The 19,174-nt window shown below is 37.2% G+C and overlaps 1 protein-coding gene across 15 annotated transcripts in view; it reads left to right on the top strand.

The window, feature by feature from the left end:
* The window catches only part of pum (pumilio), a 203,453-nt gene that overhangs the window by 29,400 nt on the left and 154,879 nt on the right, over window positions 1–19,174 (top strand). For all 15 annotated transcript variants that reach the window (XM_089476460.1, XM_089476469.1, XM_089476467.1 and 12 more), the window contains 2 exons: window positions 222–534; window positions 612–722. In XM_089476460.1, coding sequence (XP_089332586.1) covers window positions 222–534; window positions 612–722 — 424 coding nt within the window. The remainder of the gene's footprint in view (window positions 1–221; window positions 535–611; window positions 723–19,174) is intronic.

Here is a 19,174-nt window from a genome sequence, read left to right as displayed (position 1 = left end):
CGTAACTACTTGCAACTAGTTTAAGGATATGAGCAGTGAGTGTAAGACTATTGGAACATGTTCCACAGTTCATTTGCAACTGTTTTATTAGATTTTCTACCCTAATGCAATGATTCCTAAACTGAAGTTAATTTATCAAGTGACAGTAGTGCTTGCACAACTGTTAATAGCTATGTAATCATAATTTATATTAATATTTTTTTCTTTCGTATTAATTGCAGTCGTACTCCCGGCTCTCGTCAACCCTCGCCCGCAGAAGAGACCTTGCCACGCCCACCCACACTGCTCGATCCCACACACCATGGCGGCTTCCCACAAATGCCGCATTTTAATCACATGCTCATGGATCACGGCCAGGGCCACGGCCACGGCATGGGCGGTGCCCTTGGTGGCAGCAATTCGGCGGTGGGCGGCGGCGGAGTGGGCAGCGGTGCTGCCGCAGCTTACGCGCATCAGCAGATGGCGGCCCAGATGAGTCAATTGCAGCCTCCAATGATGAACGGAGTTGGTGGCGGAATGCCAATGGCCGCACAGGTGAGCAATGCCAACTGCCAGTTTGAAGAGCACTGTAAATCACCTAATATGTATATCCTTTATCTCCTTTGTGGCAGTCACCCATGTTAAACCACCAGGGCGCACAGACAGGCGGTCCTAATCATATGGAATCTCCAGGAAATCTCTTTCAGCAGCAGCAACAACAACAGCAAAATTTTGATGTACAGGTGAGTGTTTGATCTGTGATGGAATATAGCGAAGATTTCATGTTGACAAGGGATGCTTAAGCCTTCCCAGCCCTTGCTTTATATATATATTGATGCAATTAAAATGTATAGGGATTTCTTTTTCAATATTTAAGTAGCAAGGGATATTCATTTCATATAGATAATATATACACGTATACTTGATTTTATTTGATTTCTTATTATCTGAATTAAAGATAAAAAAATATGTCAGTTGGATATTAGAATTCTGCACTTAATGTTTTGCCAATAGGCAAATTTGATTCAACACCTTAGAACATGATAAATCCCTCTTTATTTTTTTGTGATTTTTTTTTTTAGTTATTTCAATATTATTATTTTTGTTTTGCATTAATTTTTTCATTATTGTTATTATTTTTTTATTATTATAAGTTATTATTATTATTATATTTTCAATTAAAAATTGGTATATTTTTATATAATATATATAATTATATGGTATCTTTAATCTAGTTTTGAGATCCAATGAATGAGTCTTTGTTTCTTTATTTAATTATTTCTTGATTATTATTTTTTTATTTATTAATTTATTAATTTTTTGTTTATTTTTATTGTTAGTTTATTTTTTATTATTTTTTTTTTAATTAAGTTTTTATTTATTTTTTTTTTTAATTAAGTTTTTATTTATTTATTTTTATTAGATTTTTATTTATTTTTTTATTATTATTTTTATTATTATTATTTTTATTATTATTATTTTTATTTATTCTTCTATTTGTTTAGTTTAATTAATTTATATTTTTCTTTAATTGTGAATTTATGGCAGCTCACTTTTTTTTTCTCTATTTATTTTATCTTATTTTATTTTTGAATTTTCTTTATTTTTATTTGGTTTTTGTTTTGGGCGTTGTTTACTTCTAAGGTGCTATTCGTGTACTTAGCTTTTACAGGGTATCTCATAATCACTTGAGTGTTGTTCCCTTAGTAGAACTTGTGAAACGGGGTCATATGCTTTGTTCTTGTTGGTGTGTGCGCGTGTGTGTGTGTATGTACGTGTGTGTATGTGCGTGCATTTGAAGTGGCCATTGCAGCTGCTAATTTACCGCATCCGGCTGAAAGCAGCAGCTGCTGCTGCTCCTATGCGTTGCACGTTGATGTCACCCGAGAGCCATTTCCGGCACACAAAAACCTCTAAAAGTGAACAACAACAACAGCAACCGCAACAGCAGCAACAACAACTTATCGCATGCCGTTTATTTCGAAACAAAACGGAAATCGGATTTATTAGCCGCAAAATTGCTTTTAAGCATTTACCCGTTGATTTGCGCAGTGGCTCTCAAACCGATATCCTTACCTCCCTCTCTCTCTCTCTATCTGTCTCTTTCTCTGAGTCTCTGCCTGCATTACTTCTCTCCTTGACTCTTTCCCTGTAATGACATTTCTCTTGGCATTTTATCTTGTGGCGTCAAATTGAAAATCAATATATGTTGCTGCAGCTGCATCTGCAGCGGCTGTTGCTGTTGCCATCTTCCGGTACGACCACGCCCACATCCTTACCCAACTCTTTGCCCATTGAGCCCTGGCAAAAGCAAATTGACATTTCCACACTTTAGTCCTTGTCTCTTGCCTCTGCTGCTGGCACTCCTGCTCCTGCTGCTCGTGCTGCTCCTGCTGCTTCTGCTGCTGGGCCAATCTGTACTTCCGCTTTCAACGCACAAACATTCCACACCCATCCTTGCCCCGCCCGCAGTTGCTGTAATTTTTGTGTCGCTTTTGTCTTTTAACTTGCAAGCTGCAAGTTGGCTGGTTGCAAGTTTTTCGTTGCACTTTCTGCCTTTTGGCCTGCCCTGTGGTTCGCTTCTCGCCAACTCCTGGCTACACTTGCCACATGCCACACGCCACTTGCGCCTGAGTGTATGCTACAAAGAGTGCAACGAACAACAACAGCAACATCGTCTACAAAAGTAGCTGCAGCATCAGCAACAGGGCGGGACGGACACAGGCGACAGCTGATGTCATTACGTTTAATGTTAAAGTTTGGCTTTTTGTGAAGGCATGTGGCAAAGTAGCCTCTGGGGCACATTTGAGGCTCGCTCGATGCTCGATGCTCGATGCCACATGCTCTAATTGTAGCTGTTGCACGCTTTAGCCCTAAAATCTTTGTCTATGTCTATGGATTTCTAATTGGCTAAATGTTTTGGGCATGTCTAAAAGTGACTTTGGGCATATTTCACAACCTTTTAGTATGGGGGCATTTAGAAGTTTTTTTATTTTTGTTAATTAAACAATTTTCATAAATCAGTTGTGGTCATAAAAATAGCTGGCCTAAACTACATAGAATATAAATCGAATTCTTGGAGCAATGGATAATCGCATCAAATCATAACAAATAATACAGGAGTTAAAACTAAGACCACAAATATGCATAAAATATAATTGGAAAAATATTAAACATTTTTAGTATTTTTCGTTTAAAAAGCCTTTAAAAAGTGGTATAAATGTAAAAGAAATAAATATTTTATATCATAAATAAATATTGTATACCAATTTAAAAATTCCTTTACTTAAAAATTATTGTTTATATCACTAAATTGTTGTTATCCATAAATTTTTGCTTTTGTCGCAGCTGTATATTATTTTTAACATTTTACTGAACATTTATATTGAATTTTCCGAATTTTCCGTGACGCCTATTTTCAGCAATGTCCCACATTTATTTATAACAATAAATTTAAATAAAATTCTGGAACATTTCATAAGAATTAGCTCAAATTCTATAATGAAGAATTTTAGCATAAACTTTGCACAAACTTAAAACGATGTAATTTCTACTTAAGCTATATAGCATTTCGTTTGATGACTTTAATACTGATTTAGGGGTAAGCTTTTACTTTTAACTGCAGTTTAATTGATCTATATATTATTGTTGCTCAGATACAGTTTGAAAGTGGCTGCTGTCCGTTGGCTTCCTTTGATTGTGCGGTCTGCCAGCATTTTTCTTCGTTGGCTAATGGCAAATATGTTTTTGGTCATATTGAAATTTATATTGATGGTCTCTGCAGGTCGTATGTCTTGGCAACAGTTTGCATTTATTTCGATATGTCCTGTCTGCCAGGCATTGTTTCTCTCACTCTCTCTTACTGTCTGTCGCCCTCTTACACTCTTGCTATCTCCTTCTCTTTTTGTTTGTCTGGCAGTTGATCTGTGGCTCTCTGTTTTCCACCCATTGCCTATAAATAATGATTTCTTTGCCATTTGCGCAGCTGCCCCCTCGCTCCAAAAATGCATCCCTTTCTCTTCCACCCTCTCTCTCTCTCTCTCTCTCTCTCTCTCTCGCTCTGTCTAGCTGCACATGCGGGTCTTTCCACAAAATGCATATGTAATGGCATTGTTCCATAAGAAACGCAAAGCAAAATAAAGTTATTTATCTATACATAACTATATTTATAGAACTCACAACTGAAACGCTCTAAATTAAGCTTGGGACTAAACTTTTTCCATTTCAAATGCAAAGAAGAAAATCTGTTGAAAATTAAAACTTTGTTTAAATTATAAAACTTGATGAAATTGTTTGTAATTACATTTGACGGATTCACATTGTAGATCGTATAACGATTTCTTTGACAATATATAATATTTAATATTCTTTTAATATATATATCTATCAAGTTGCATGAGCAACGCCGCTGAAATATTGATTATGAAAGAAATGAAGAGTTTTATATATATTTCTTGTTTTCGTGTTCATATTCATATTCATATTTTATTGCTAGCCTTACGCGAGGGACAGTCTATAAATAATTTAATAAGCTATAGTCGAGGACATATATTTATATATATGTGCATTTATTATATGCAGCATATATTTCATGTCAATCTTTTATCACATATTCATTTCTTTGCTTAAATTTTCATATGACAAAGGCTGCCTTCGTTGGTGTATATATGTATGAGCTATACATATAAATATAAATATATATACATATATATACATATATATTTCTTCATATTGCGGATTCATGTCGAAGTCTGCATTGTGTTGCCACATACAATAGCCACACGTGCAGCCATGCCGCCAAGCCGCCCCCGTTGAGGCAGGGGGGAGGGTTTGGGGCACTCACAGAGTCTTTGCATGCAATTCGTCAGCTTTTGTGGGGCGTTAATATCGACGACATTTAATAAGAAATATGCACGAAATTCACTAAAGAAAAAGAAAAAGCAAAAAGAAAGAAAAGCCGAAAAAGCCGCATGGTGCATTAAAAGCACAGCTTGTGGATGGTAGGGGAAGCTAGGAGCGGTATGGGTAGAGCGGGTGCTTGGGTAGCTGTTAAATCGCGGTGCATTATCCATTATCGACAACATATTGTCGCCTATCGCCGTCTTGTGCAATCAATTTCAACAACGTTTCCTTTTTTTTTTTTTTTTTTTGCTTGCACTCTCGGCCGTCATATATACGTGTTTTATTTATGCCTGAGCTCTTTCTGCTTTCTGCCTTCTTGCTGCTTCTCTTAGCATATAACGCCCGTATATCATGTGCAAAATAATAAATATAATAATGATATAGTGCATTAAAATGATTCGTATGTCCATTAAAAGAGCGAGCTTTAAGATGCTTTACTTACTGCGGCGCTTTCTTATAAATAAAGAGATATGGCAGGATGAAAGATACAAAGTTTTTATAATGCAATTATATAGTTAATATTATATAATGTTTCCAATTCATTTGTATAAAACCTTTTTCATATTCAAATGTGCTTCATGATTAACATTAAAACTTTCTGATGCGATTTCCATGGTTGTTTGCTTTGAGTACTGAATCCCTAACTACGCATAACTACACCTAACTAACTACGCCTAACTACAACTAATCGCTGCAAACTTATTTTTATATAAATAAACATGACAGCTCTAGATAAGTTTGTTCACAGAGCACGGCTTCTGGAAAACTTTGCTCATTTCACGGGCGACTCTTGCAAAGTCTGAAAATGCAGCAAGCGGAGGCGCTGTCAACTTTTCACTCAATAAAAGTAATTATAAATGTGGCTGAGTTTCCGAGACGGAGTGGGGTGCTGTATGGGTGCGACATATGCGATTACTTGTGCTACTTATTTCGCTCAGTGTATACCTATTCACACTTTAGCTTCAGCTGTTGGCGTTTCCCTTTTTGATACGCTTCATTTGATTGCGTTTCTGTGTTAATCAGTCAATGGGGATTTGCTTGACCTTACGGCGGGAGAGGAGCTAAGAGTTTTACGTCAAATTATCTGTTTTTGGTGGATTTACGTTGTTGATTTGAAAGTCGAACTAATTGATTTGGTGTTTTGCTTTTTGATTTTTCCTACTTTGGCTTAACTTGTTTGCATGGTAAGCTGATAATGGACTCTTGGCTTTTATGAAAGTTGGTTAATTGCTAAGGTGAAGGAAATGAAGACGAAGAGCTCAGGAAATAGCAAATATGATTTTCTTATAATTTGTAATTTGTAGTACAAATCTATAAACAAGAAATCAGATTAAAGCAACGAATTTTTTGCTTTTACTTGAATACGTTTCTTGGAAACATTATTAATAGATTTATTGCTTATATATATATTATATTATTTTATTGGATAGGTAATAGAACTCAATCAATATAAATTTTACACTGAAAAGCCTTAAACATATTCCCAAATAGTTGATTTATATCAATGTGAAATTCGGCAGCTGTTTATATATAAATATACATATATATATATGACATATATCATGTACATAATATATTTAAATCCGCTAGAAAACTAGCTGTTTTTCCCACAAATCACAATATTCAAAATTTTCGCATTTAATGATTATAATATTTATATAATTTTTGTTTTAAATGGAAAAACAAGAAATTTGCATAAAAATGAATTTAAATCAATATAACGGAATGGAGTTGATAATATGTAACATCTGCTCTGCACTTCATTTTTTTTTTTTTGCCAGATAAATTTGCAATTAATTAAGCGTTAATTAGCATGCAAATGTGTGCGTAATTAATTATGCATGTTATGTGGCACGTGGCACTTGCCACTTGCCACTTGCCACTTGTGCAAATTCAATTGCAGCTATAAAATGCATTCAGCACGTGCTGCCAATCATAAATTGCTTCTAAGTCTCAAGCGGCTTTGATTCGAATTCAAATTGCAAGTTTCAATTAAAATTTCTCATTAAACTAAATCTTGGCATTGCTTGGCTGTTGTCTCTCTGTGGCAATTCGAAATAGCTTAACACGTGCTGGCAGCTCTTGAACAAGTTGACAGCGCTCTTGGCTGAAATTATGAATTATCCATGTATATATAATTATATACATGTATATATTAAACTATACAAGATGTTTGCACAGAGTAATTAAGCGATTAGTTGGTGAGGCTAGGCTGATTTAATGAAACGCTTTGAAGTGTTGCCACAAGTTGGCAGCACCGTCCAAAGCTAATCAATTGGTTTTCTAACGAGGCGAAATGAGCAATACAGTCGAGTACCGATAACTCGAAATTATAGCATTTGTTCGATTTAGTTGAGAACATATTTTTTTCAAGGATATCGATTTTTTTCGATTTATTGATTAAGTGGGGTGGAAGTTATCGATACTCGACTGTATTAAAGTTTCAATAACTGTACGTTTTCTTTACTATCTACATACAGTACATATGTACAGTTGACCCTCGCTTAAGGAACAAAATTCGTTCCAGCATTTTCTTAAACAATGTTGGGTCTCAAAGATCTAAAAGATGTAAAAGTCGGTAAATGGACAGTACTGTAATGTGTACATGCAGTTTCTCATATCTATCTTGTCTAACACTGACCGAAATTTTACATAAAATATTATTTGTTATTGTTGTTTGTATTTGTTTTCAAATTTGTATACCCTGAACCCATTGAAAATGGGAAATCAGGGTATAATGGTTTTGTTAAAAGTATGTAACAGGCAGAAGGAGGCGTGGCAGACCCCTTAAAGTATATATGTATATTCTTGTTTGCTGGTTGTTTCACGAAACTTATTTTTCCTCCGAGGTGTTAGTTAGCCGAGGCCGAGCCACTGTACACATTCAGATCTCAATCAATTTAATATTCAGCATGAGTGACAAGTTAGCTGCAGTTGCCCCCATCGATGTCAAGCTAAAATTATTCACGGCATTCACACAAAAGGCTTGAAAGTTTTGTCAAGTGGTCGCGTTCGCCTAATTAATAGCGACGCCTTTTGCACCTAGGCAACTATTTGCCACTTACTAATTAGCATTTGCCTGCCCGCAAAACTTGCAAGATGACAGACCCGAAAGCCCCTCAGCGAATTACTGTGTATTTTGGCTGGCTTTTGTCGCTAATTGGACTTTATTGGTGGCAAATGTCAAGTGAAGCGCGCTTTGGTTCCGCCTTCAGTTACCATCCACTCTCTCTCTCTCTCCCTGTGTGTGTGTGTGTGTGTGTTGGTCGTCCCTTAACACCATTTTTGATTATGGTTCACTGATAACAGAAGCATTTGTCGTTGCCAAGACTGCTGCTGTCCGTATACCCAGAGCCAGAAAAATTTCTCTGTAATTTTCAGTGCGGCATTCGCGTGTGGGCAGCGAAGCATGGCCCCAAAATGCAATTTGTGACTAAAGTATATATATATTCATGTACATATATATATATATATATTTCTTTGGTGCTCGAGCATTTTGTGGGCGCCCAAAAGTTTGCCATTTAATTTTTCTGGCTCGATTACACTTGAACGCCTACAAGCTGGCCGCAGTTCCTAATTTATGATGCAGTGAAAGTGCCCAGAGAAGCAAATCGATGATTTAAGCGGACTCTTCGCATAAGGCGATTTTTAAATTTGCTGATATACGCAGCTTATAAAGTCATTCCATATTTTATCGTAAGTAGAACGCAATAAAAAGGAAGTGGGCAGAATATATGGGAAAGGGGGCAAGTAGTATTATTATATTATTGTAATAATATTTACAAATTTTGCTGATCTCATTCAGCCTATTTATGAAACATATTTTAGTTAATTTAAAATTGATAATTGATAATAAAAAATAATAAATGAATGAATTTATGCCTTGAATAAGTAATAATATCGCTTGGGCCTTATATCACTTGGTAAATGAACAGCATCGCACTACACTTAATTCGTATTTAAATACAAAACTAAAACAAATTATAAACATATAGCAAAATAAATATACCAACTCACTAAGTTGGCAGTCCTAAAGTTATAGTGCCTCAACACGACAATTGGCTCTGCCAACCCGCTGGAGATTCCGTCCTTACAGTCATTGCCTACTTATGAGCTAATCAAGCCTTGGTATCGCGGCCCGCAATGAATAGAAAAGAGAAACTTGGCAACTTAATTTGATTAATTGCGTCATGTGGAGCAATGGCGTCAAATGATTTCACACCATGGCGCTATATTGGCTCAAACTTTGCCTGCTGCTTGCCGTCGCCCTGCCCCTCCGTTCGTTGCTCACTTGTCCTTTGCATGTCTGGCAACGCCTGCCCAGCCCCCGGAGTGCGATAAGTGCGCCCGGGGTGTTGTATTACATTACAACGCCTGGCCATGAAATTTACGACGTAGTTTTTTCTAATTTTTCTATTTAATTAGCACACACAGAGAAACAGGCACACACATAGGAGTACTTATTGGTGGGTTGGGAACGTCACAAAGAAATATCCTGTCAATATGGCAGAGCTTTGTACTGCATATTGAGGGTTGTTCCGCACACTTTCCGGCCGGCGAGACAAATGGATCGACCGTCTGACAAACTGTTGCCATTTGCTAGCCGTCGCTTAATGATGTCAGCATGTTAATTAAAGCCAAATTATTTACTAAAGTTACCCGAAAGGCATGAAAAAGGTCCAAATGACCTCTCCCCTGATCAGCCTGCCCTGAAACTTGTTTTTTCTCTCTCCCACTATATATCACCCTCTCTCGCTCTGTTAGGCTGACGAGGTGTTAAGTTGTATTTGGTTTTGGCCCAAATGCTCTTTTAAAGTTCTTAAGTGTTGCCTATATTAAAAGTTTGACTTTCCATTCGCAATGCATGTGGGGTTAAACTTTGTTAAAGGCAGGCAGAGTTGTCTGAAAGGTGAATAAGGTTAAGTAGTTGCGGGGCTGGGCCAGCAGCCATGCGTATGCAAAGTTGTATATGATTAAAAACTTTGGAGAATAGTTGGGCTTACATGAAACCATTTCGTTATTGTCTAAGTAAGCTAAAATTTGGCTTCAGCTTTTTTAAGTCAATCAGTTTCTATATATCTTGAAGTGGAAAGTTTTTGAATATATATAGATAGATATATGCTTATAAGTCGGTCTATGCAGCGAAGTATTTTTAATAAACCAAAGATCGTTTACCTGAGATTCAACTAAATTTTTTATTAGATTTTCTTTTTTGACAAATCTTGAAATAGGATAAATAAGAAAAGATTTCATAAGTAATAGATCTGCGCAGAGTTAAAATAATTGAGGACTAAGGTTCTCTCAGCTCCCTTGGGTTGCTACTGAAGTGAAGTATTTGTATCTAACACTCATATATATATACATGTATATATATATTGTTTTTTCTTTTTATACATAGATATTTTTGCCTCTGGTTTACAACAACTTTTTCATTAATAGTTAACAAGCTTGATAATTAAGCGGCCAGACGCAAGAACTTGCCTGGGTTTTCCTTCTTTTCTGCTACTTTCTCTCCATTCTCGTTTTCTCCCTTTTCGTGTTGTTGCTGCTCCCTTGGCAATTTCTTGACAACTTTTCACAATTGCCGTCTCGCTCATTCGCTGCCTTTGAGCTCGATGCTCATAAAGTAGTTTCTTTTCCTTTCTTCGTTTTTGCCCACTTTCTCGGTCTGTCAATGACTTGGCTCTTGGTTCTTGTTAGCCATTTGTTTGTTTGTTTCGGGGCGGTGTCATGAGATTTCTTAAGCAGTTACAAAGCACAACTCACCTTTCAGCTGCAGACATGGTAGCCGCAATTGTTGTTGCTCATTTTCCGAGCCACTTGACTCGGCGCTTTTCACTTTGATAAGTTGCGACAGATCTGTCGCAGAAATGAATATTCAAATTATGAAAAAGAAAACTATATTCCATTGTCGGATTGCAACTTTAAGAATTTCTAGTTATAATCATATTCGGTACGCTAGATGGCGCCACTGAGTCGTAAATTTAAATTGGCTCAGCAAGCGGTTAACCACAACAACTCGAAGCAAAGGAAATTGTCGCACATCCCCAGCTATGTCTTTTCTCGCCAGCTTCACAAATTTGTTGCCCCTTTGCGTGTGGGTGGGGCCAGCTCCGTTCCAATTTGTTGACCCCCTTTCACGCTGATGTGGTTAACTGTGAGCTGTGTGTGTTACTCATTTGTTGGTCAGCAAGCTTAACTGAAACTAAAAGCATGTAAAGTACTGACAGAAAAAAGCCACAGGATTTGGCTTAAAAGGGGATTCCCACTGCATCTTGTGTGTGTGTGTGTGCGTGAGTGTGGGAAAAGCGCTTATATGGTTGCTTAAAATGTGTATGCGAAAGTTGTTTATTGAATTTTAGATAGAAGCGACACACAGCAAAGATTGCATGCCACACACACACACACACGAACGCACAGACACATATACATAACCACATAGCTAGACAGTTGATAAAATGTTGACAGTTTTTGGGTGAGTTGTTGTTGAGCCGGGGAATGCTATTTGAAAGTTGGCAAAGGCAAAGGCAAAGGCAAAAGTTAAAAGCGTTTGGAGAAGTTGTCATTTGTAAAGGCGAGAAATCAATACTTGGTCTTGAGTGTGAATAGATCCTAATTGTATTAACTTGAAATATGCACTTGAGACACTTTGAGCTGAAACCTCAAACGTTTATCACTTTTATAGTCTGATCTTTAGTTTAAATATTCCAAATTATTTTAGTATTTTAAAGCCATTTAAAATAATCAATGTTGATGATATGATAAAAGTTGAAACTTTTCAGGTTTGTTCAAATGTTTTTTATATTATATATAAATTATAATCAACTTTTGGCATTACATCATAATACAGCCGAGCTTCGATTATATGTACCCCGCAAAATCAATCGATAAATCGAAAAATAATTCTATTCCCTTGAGAAAAAATTCGTTCTCGAAATTCTCGATAGTTTGAATTTCAGTGTCATTTCGAGCTATCGGGACTCGACTAGTTTCTTTCGATTTGCTCTAGAGTTGTATTTTTGGTGCTTATTTTCCATTTAATTTGTTACCATCAACAAATTGTGCTAATTAAGCCCACAAAAGTCATTCGATGTGGTCAACAGTGGCCCAATTGTTGCTCTCGTTGTGCACTGCAAAAGCCAAATCAACATGAGAGCGCTAATAAAACCTGAACAGAAGGAAGAAAAAACAATCAGGCCGAATACTAATTGCATAGTTTTGTGCGCGGCCAGCGTTGCCATATCTCTGCTCTAGATTCACTCGCTCGCCTCCTGCCCTTCTCATATTGTAAATAATTAATGCCGGCGCTAGGCAATCAACGTCCGTTGCATTCAGTTGTCAAGCGACTTCATTTACTGGATATATGTATATATTCTTTTTTGTTTTTGTGCGCTTTTTATGTGTGTCGCTCTGTATACTTCATGTTTAACTGGGCGTGGCGTTGCCCATAAAAACTGGCGACAGCCGGTCATAGATTGCAATGCAATGGAGTGTGGGAGCCTACTCCCTACACGCTCTCCAAGATATATGACAGGCTGATGGTTCAGCTACATTTGACAGTACCTACATATCGGCTGTTCCTGCCGGCTAGCCTTTGCCTGTATTCCAGCTCAGTGCATTTTAATAGCGTTGCCATATTCTTCAATGCACCGGTGCACTGGCAACACCCCTAGCATACATGTATATGTATATATTTATATATGTATATATATTCCTTGCTTTTATACAACATGTGTCGCATGTGACATGCAATCAACTATCGCCAAATTTGCGGGCACACTCTATATCGCTATCATATCGCCTCGTCGCCCCACTGCCTCAACGCCCATTCTTAGCTAGGCAACGTATCACGCCTTTTATATTTACGCTACATTTAGCCAGAACTTGTGTTTGTTAATAGTTTTTGTTGTTCTTATTGTTGTTGTTCTATTGAATGAAGGAATAAAAACTAAAACTCAGCGCTATGAAAAGTGATATTTAATGGTTCTTTATGGCTTTCGTGATGTATGACAACAACAACAACAACAAGAACAACAACAACAAGAACAACAACAACAACAACAACAGCAGCAGCAACAGCGATGATCATAATCTAAGCAATTGATAGAGTTCGAGTTATGTATAGGGCGCACGCTACTCGAGTCACAGTTCTCTATGTTGTTATGTGTGGATGGGAAAACTGATTTTCTTTATATTTTTATTTGATTTCCAATACAACCTTGCGTTGGCATTGATTGCCTAAAACACTTTAAAATACAATTTGCTGGGTGTTGTTTCTTCATGCGAATACTCTTGATTTGTTCGGGGTATATTGATTTTGTAGAATGTTTTGTTTGGGCAAATGGAGGCAATGCGAAACTTGAAGATCGGATAAAGTAAGAAGAAATTCGAAATTTTATATTCGTAAATTTGTTGCAAGTGTTTTATAATAGAGTGTCCCAAGTCAAAGCTATTTTTAATTTCATTTATTTTCTAAGCTATTTTTCTTCTTCTGCATAAGTTTACTTTGATTTTCTGCTTTGATCAAAGAGTTAGTTAACTGTTGTTGCTGCTGTTATTGATTTTTGTTTGCTTTTGTTAATTCGAATTTGTTATAAACACGTTGCGCTCCATTGAGGCGTGAATAGCTGGCGCAATGCCCGTAAATTAGCCAATGCGCTTGCATAATCAAACACAATTGAAGCACCACACGTAACGCCAGTTGCAAGCAAACTTGTTGTTTCCTTTGTTATGTCCAAAAATCATTTTTTGTTTGTTTGTTTGTTAGTTTTACATAAAAGTTAATTAGAATTGCGGCTTTTCGCGCCTAGAGGCCAACACCAAGTCGGCTTTACAATATGTTCAAGGACTAACAATTAATTAGGCCTATGGTCAGGCGTTTCGTTGCAGCTTTTGTTGTCAGCTTCTGTTTGCAAAGAATAATCATCATTAGCTGCGCTTGTAACAGCCTTTTGTCTGTGTGTGCGTGTGTGTGTGTGTATCGGTGTGTATGGGTGTATGTGTGCGGGGCTCTATAAAGTGCATTGAGCAGGCGGCTTTGCTAATTTTCGCTATTCAAAATGGCCGCCGCATAATTGTGTGTACTTTGTGTGGGTATTAGATGAAGATGCGACATCTATTCAGCAGCGTGTTTTGCATCTCATTATTAAGATAGGGGGCAGCGCCGTATACAGGGCTGCCCACGCTCGATTCCTTTGCCCCATGAACCCCTTAAGACTGTTTTGCGTACTTTCACGCTGTGCATTTCGCACAATGGGCGCTCGTTAAATGAGTGCAAGCGCGTGGCTATTCATAATGCCCTACACATGGAGTATTACGATTTTACAAGGAACTGTTTATGCTTTGGCGACATTTCTGCTGAAAATGCGATTATGTGAGTATATATGGAACAATATTAACATGAAAACTGTATGCAAACTGTAGTCGGGAGTATACTTGTGCAAAAGCAGCTCATTGAGGTGAACCGGCTCACTTGGTCTTTTTTGTGAAGTGAGCCAACTCACTGGTTCACTTGCTGATAGCTTATGAGCCGATCAGTATCGGCAAGCAAAATGAACTAAAATGAGCGAGTGAGCAAAAACGAACTGGTGAGCAAAAATGAGCCAAGCTCAGTGGCTCAGTTCAGTGAGCCATTCATCTTAGCTCATAAAATGGCTTATAAAATACGTGAACTCTGATGCGGTCATTTTCTATATACGTACCTCAGATATATGCGAAGGTATATGTGAAGGCTAGATCGATTCAGCTTGTTTATATGTATATTTATAGAGTATTCAATTTCCTTTAAACTTGCATCAATTCTTGAAAATTCCTACACCGTTCATATGAAATGGCTGCACCTTGTCCGCTTTACGCTTTCTTTTGTTTTCGGAAAATGCATTCGCATTTTGTGAACTCTTTTGTGTAGGGTGTAGGTGTGGAAAGGGCTTATGTTTGAATGCCGAGTGCCTGGGAATTTCATGCATCAAGACGCATGCAGCTGCTATTTAGACTGGCTGTCATTGTGCGCCATTCCCTTGCCTCTCTCTGCGCTTCTCATTTCTAGTTGGTCGTTTTGATTGACGTTTGTCAATCTAAACTGATGTGACTGGCACTCTCTATTGTTTTCGCATAGACTCGGCTTCCAGCGAAGCCCTTAGAATATTTCTAATTAGACTGCGAGTTGCCGCAGTTCATGGCTAGTTGTCAGCCATTTCTGGCCACTAATTGACAGCTCACTCAACGCAACTGAATTATTCACTTGAATTGTATAGTAGTTTGTGCTGTCTGATTGACAGCAATGCAATAGGGCATAGAGAGTTTATATCATTGCTCAGGGTAACCGCTGTGAAGCTGCGATTCCTTCATATTATCTCTCAAGTGGGTTTTCTCCTCGTGTCGCGCACTCTGTGCACCTTTCACACTTGACACCTGCCCAAAAGAGTGTGCTATGTTTTTTTGGTTGCTTTACGACATAATTACATTTTAATTCCCACAGACAACAAGAGCAAATAACACGACGGCAACACCAACTGCTCTCTGCAATAATAATATAAACTTTGTCAAACTTTGACAACACAAGCCATACCACAAACACACACATACACACACTCACACGTACACCGCGAAAAATCTGCATGAATTATAATTATATTTTTCATTAAAATTCACCTTGAGCGCTTGTGCGCCCAAGTTTTAACTTTTGCCCAGATTTGATGGCAAAACGCAAACTTGCGGCATTGTGTCGCCATCTGGAGGCTGCGGCGGCGGCAACGACGATGACTTGATTTACTTATTTTTGATCACCTTCAACAATTTTAATGAGCTGCAATTCAAATGTAAAGCACCAAACATTTCTGCGTGTATATTAATTGAATTTTGAAGCTTTTAATTAAGATGAAAATGGCGAAAAACTCAATTGAATGAGCTGTTGGGGCACAGACTATCAAGGGGAAGGGGAAAAGGGGGGATGGGTGTTCGGTGTTGAGATGGGGGTGTGCTGACTGCTACAGGTGAGGCATGAAACTGGAGAGACCGACACGATAAAGTTTTGCAAAACTACAAATTTAATTTAACTTTGATATTCTTTGTTCTCCAGTGACTGCCATCATATCATTTCGAACTTTTAAGTTGAGCATGACGACGACAATAATGATGATGATGACGATGACGATGATGCTGGCTGTTGCATTTTCATGGCACAGCTCATGATTACGCCACAGCTACAGTAGTACTCACTGGCTTAGTTTTTCTACCTTTCTCTTTTGATGTATTATTGGATTGTGTGCGTGTTTTATTTTATTGGCTCACGTTTATCTATGAAAAGTTTTCTTCGAGTTGGTTAGCGTTCGTCAGTGCTCAAGTTGGATTGCTGATATTTTTGGCTGCACTTGAATAATATCTAGCTTGACAGGTTTTCAGTTAATTTAGGATTGTGGCTGATAGTTTTCTCTTTTGTTTTGTTGATTATTATTTCGTATAGATAAAAATGTTTGATTGCTGTAATGGTTCTCTTACTTGAATTTAATGCTCTCGAAATGCTAGCTGATTACTGTGCTTTTGAAAATATTTGGCCATTTCTTTCATGGTCTAACTTTTCATTGGCTTGGAAGCACATTCGAAAAATATCATAATTAATTTATAAAGTTTTTATTTATTTTTTTTTAATTTTTAAATAGCCTTTTAAACGTTCGTGCATATTTTTACCTGCAAAGTTGAATACGGCCGCAAAACCTTTGAAAATCACTGGCCACAAAACTTTTGCCACAGCTACGCAGCTCATTTGTGGCTATACTAAACGCTGGCAAACTCTGAGCGAAACACCTCACACAGACACACACATACACAGAAAATACACAAGTTTTCTATTTTGGCATATTTTGAGCGGCTATGGAAGCTGTCTGGTAGCGCCGCAAACCCAAACTAGCCCCAGACGAAAGCTTTTATAAATAAAAGAAAAAGAAAACGAAAACAGAAATGAACAAGAACAAGCAATAAAACAAAAGCAAAAACTTTGCAATAATTTGCAATTAAATTAAATTTGTGAAGCTAAACAATAAATAAATGCATGTATTATTGTAGCTGTATTAAGAGCCGCTGGCAGTTCATGAATCTCAATGAATTTGACGTCTATGTGAGCATATTTTCCCACACATTTGCAGTTTTCTTATGTGGATCTCACCCGGCCCGGGTTTGTATATATATTCTATATTTCTCCGCGTCAGGCAGCTGGTGGGTGCTTCGCTTGGTTGTTTACTTGAATGCATTAATATTATGCACATGTTTCATTTATGAAATGCAAAAGTTGCAAAATTATGCAGCAAATTGCATCGTCTTTCTTTGCTCTCAGTGTTTGGGGATAGTATGGGTTTCGTGCTGCAAAGTTTGTCATCCTTAGATATCCTTTATGAATGAAAAACAGCACGGACAGCATACGATATTTCGTATGCAAGTGAAAAGCTTTAGACATCTGTTTATAATACAAATTAGGTACCGATAGTAATGTCTTCTATGGTTTCATATTTTGGCAAATGCCAGGTTGTAATTTAACATGATTATATATATTTGACAGCCAGGGCTTTACTTTATAAGGCAGTTTTAATCTAAAGAAACAAAAATTATATTATATATTCTATATTTGCTATCTTTTTCCCTCTTGTAAATATATTGGGATTTTATTAGATTTTCTTTTTTAGTTATTAATATTTATGTCAATTTTTTCTCGACTTTGCTTTATGGCTATAATGCATTGAACCATTTAATGCATTTACCTTTGACAATGGCTAACGAACATGTTTAGTCATTGCAGGCTGTACTTGCATGTGCGCTCATGATGTTTATGTGTTTGTGTGTCTCGTGAAGCTGCAATAATGCCCTTTAATAATTCCCATTCGTTTGGAAAATAACAGCACAAAGTTAGTCACTCTTGCAATTCTCTCAGCTCTCGCTCGCTCTCTCTCTCTCTCTCTCTCTCGCCCTCTCTCTCTTCTCACTTGCTTTTTTCATACCTTGTTGCTTCTATTGCTGCTCCTTTTCAGCCTTCTCATGTTACCTTCTCCTTATTTATTCTCTGTTCCCTCCACAAGCTGACCGCCCAATTTCTGCTGAACATAAAAATTAGTAGTTTTGCATTCTTTGTGTTGCTTCTGTTGTCATTTTCCTTCTCTGTTGACAAATTATTTAGCTGGCGCTTTTTATCATTTTCCGCTATAAGTTGGCTTTTCCTTTTCGTATCTACTTTGTGCTTGGATTCAGTAATTTAACACGTTTTTCCCAGTTCTTTACCGAATCGTCTGAATCGACAGGGAATCATACTTTATCTTTATCTATATCTAAATAAACTTGTAACTAATCAATTATAATATATACATGTTTTTTTTTTCTTCATTTCAGGTAAGTTCAAGAAATCGTTTACATTTCCGATCTACAACACGAGCGGTATGTTCAGTAATCTAATTAAATAAATATATAAAATTAGAATTTATCGACATATATTTTCAACTGATGTGCGTTACTATAGAATTATTTTTACTATACCAAGGTCTTATAGTATGAATTTATTTTATATAAATTAATTTGCCAGTATCCATTAACCTGACAGCAAAACTGAACTCTAGCCAGTTTTCTCTTTGTTTTCTTTCTTTCATATAAAGGCAAAGCGCTGCACAAGGCAGCCTAATTAAATTATGAAGCCAATTTTCCCAGTTCTACTGTATTATATAACAACTACGGTCTGTGTGTGTGTCTGTTTGCTTCTGTATTCCTTGTTTGTTTGCTCCACAAAGTATGCAACAGCTTTTTTTTCCATGCAACAGCAAATTTCCCAGCTGACTGACACCGACTGAGGCAAAGCTAATTAAGTTAGGCAATAAAGAGAGGGCTAAACGCTTGTCAAAGGATAGGCATGAAGCTACACCAAACGCAAAAACAGCAGCAGGAGTAGGGCAGCAGCAACAACAAAAACAACAATGCAACATAATAAACGGAATATCTTCAGGCTCGCTTGCGTTCTACCAGGCGTATGCGTAATATGATTTACAGCACATCAGAATGTGATTATAAGTAGTTATATATAGAGTGTGACTACATACCCTAGTTATACTTATGGCATCAGCTATATATATACATATATATGTGCAGCTGCCCCTAACTCTTTCAATGCCTGCAGCTGACTGTGTGGAGAATGTCCTACAAGCATGTGCAACCTGTCTTAATTCAATTTTCATGGGGCATAATACGAAGTGCCTGATGTACATGTAAGTAGGGGGAGGCCGTGAAGGAGGTGCTAGAGTCTCGTAGTCTGTATTGAATGTGC

This window comes from Drosophila arizonae, chromosome 2 (assembly GCF_054131065.1).
Source record: "Drosophila arizonae isolate 15081-1271.41 chromosome 2, UAZ_ARI_1.0, whole genome shotgun sequence".
In the NCBI taxonomy this organism is placed as follows: Eukaryota; Metazoa; Arthropoda; class Insecta; order Diptera; family Drosophilidae; genus Drosophila; species Drosophila arizonae.
Note: the sequence above shows the minus strand (reverse complement) of the source record. Positions and strands in the feature narration are given on the sequence as shown.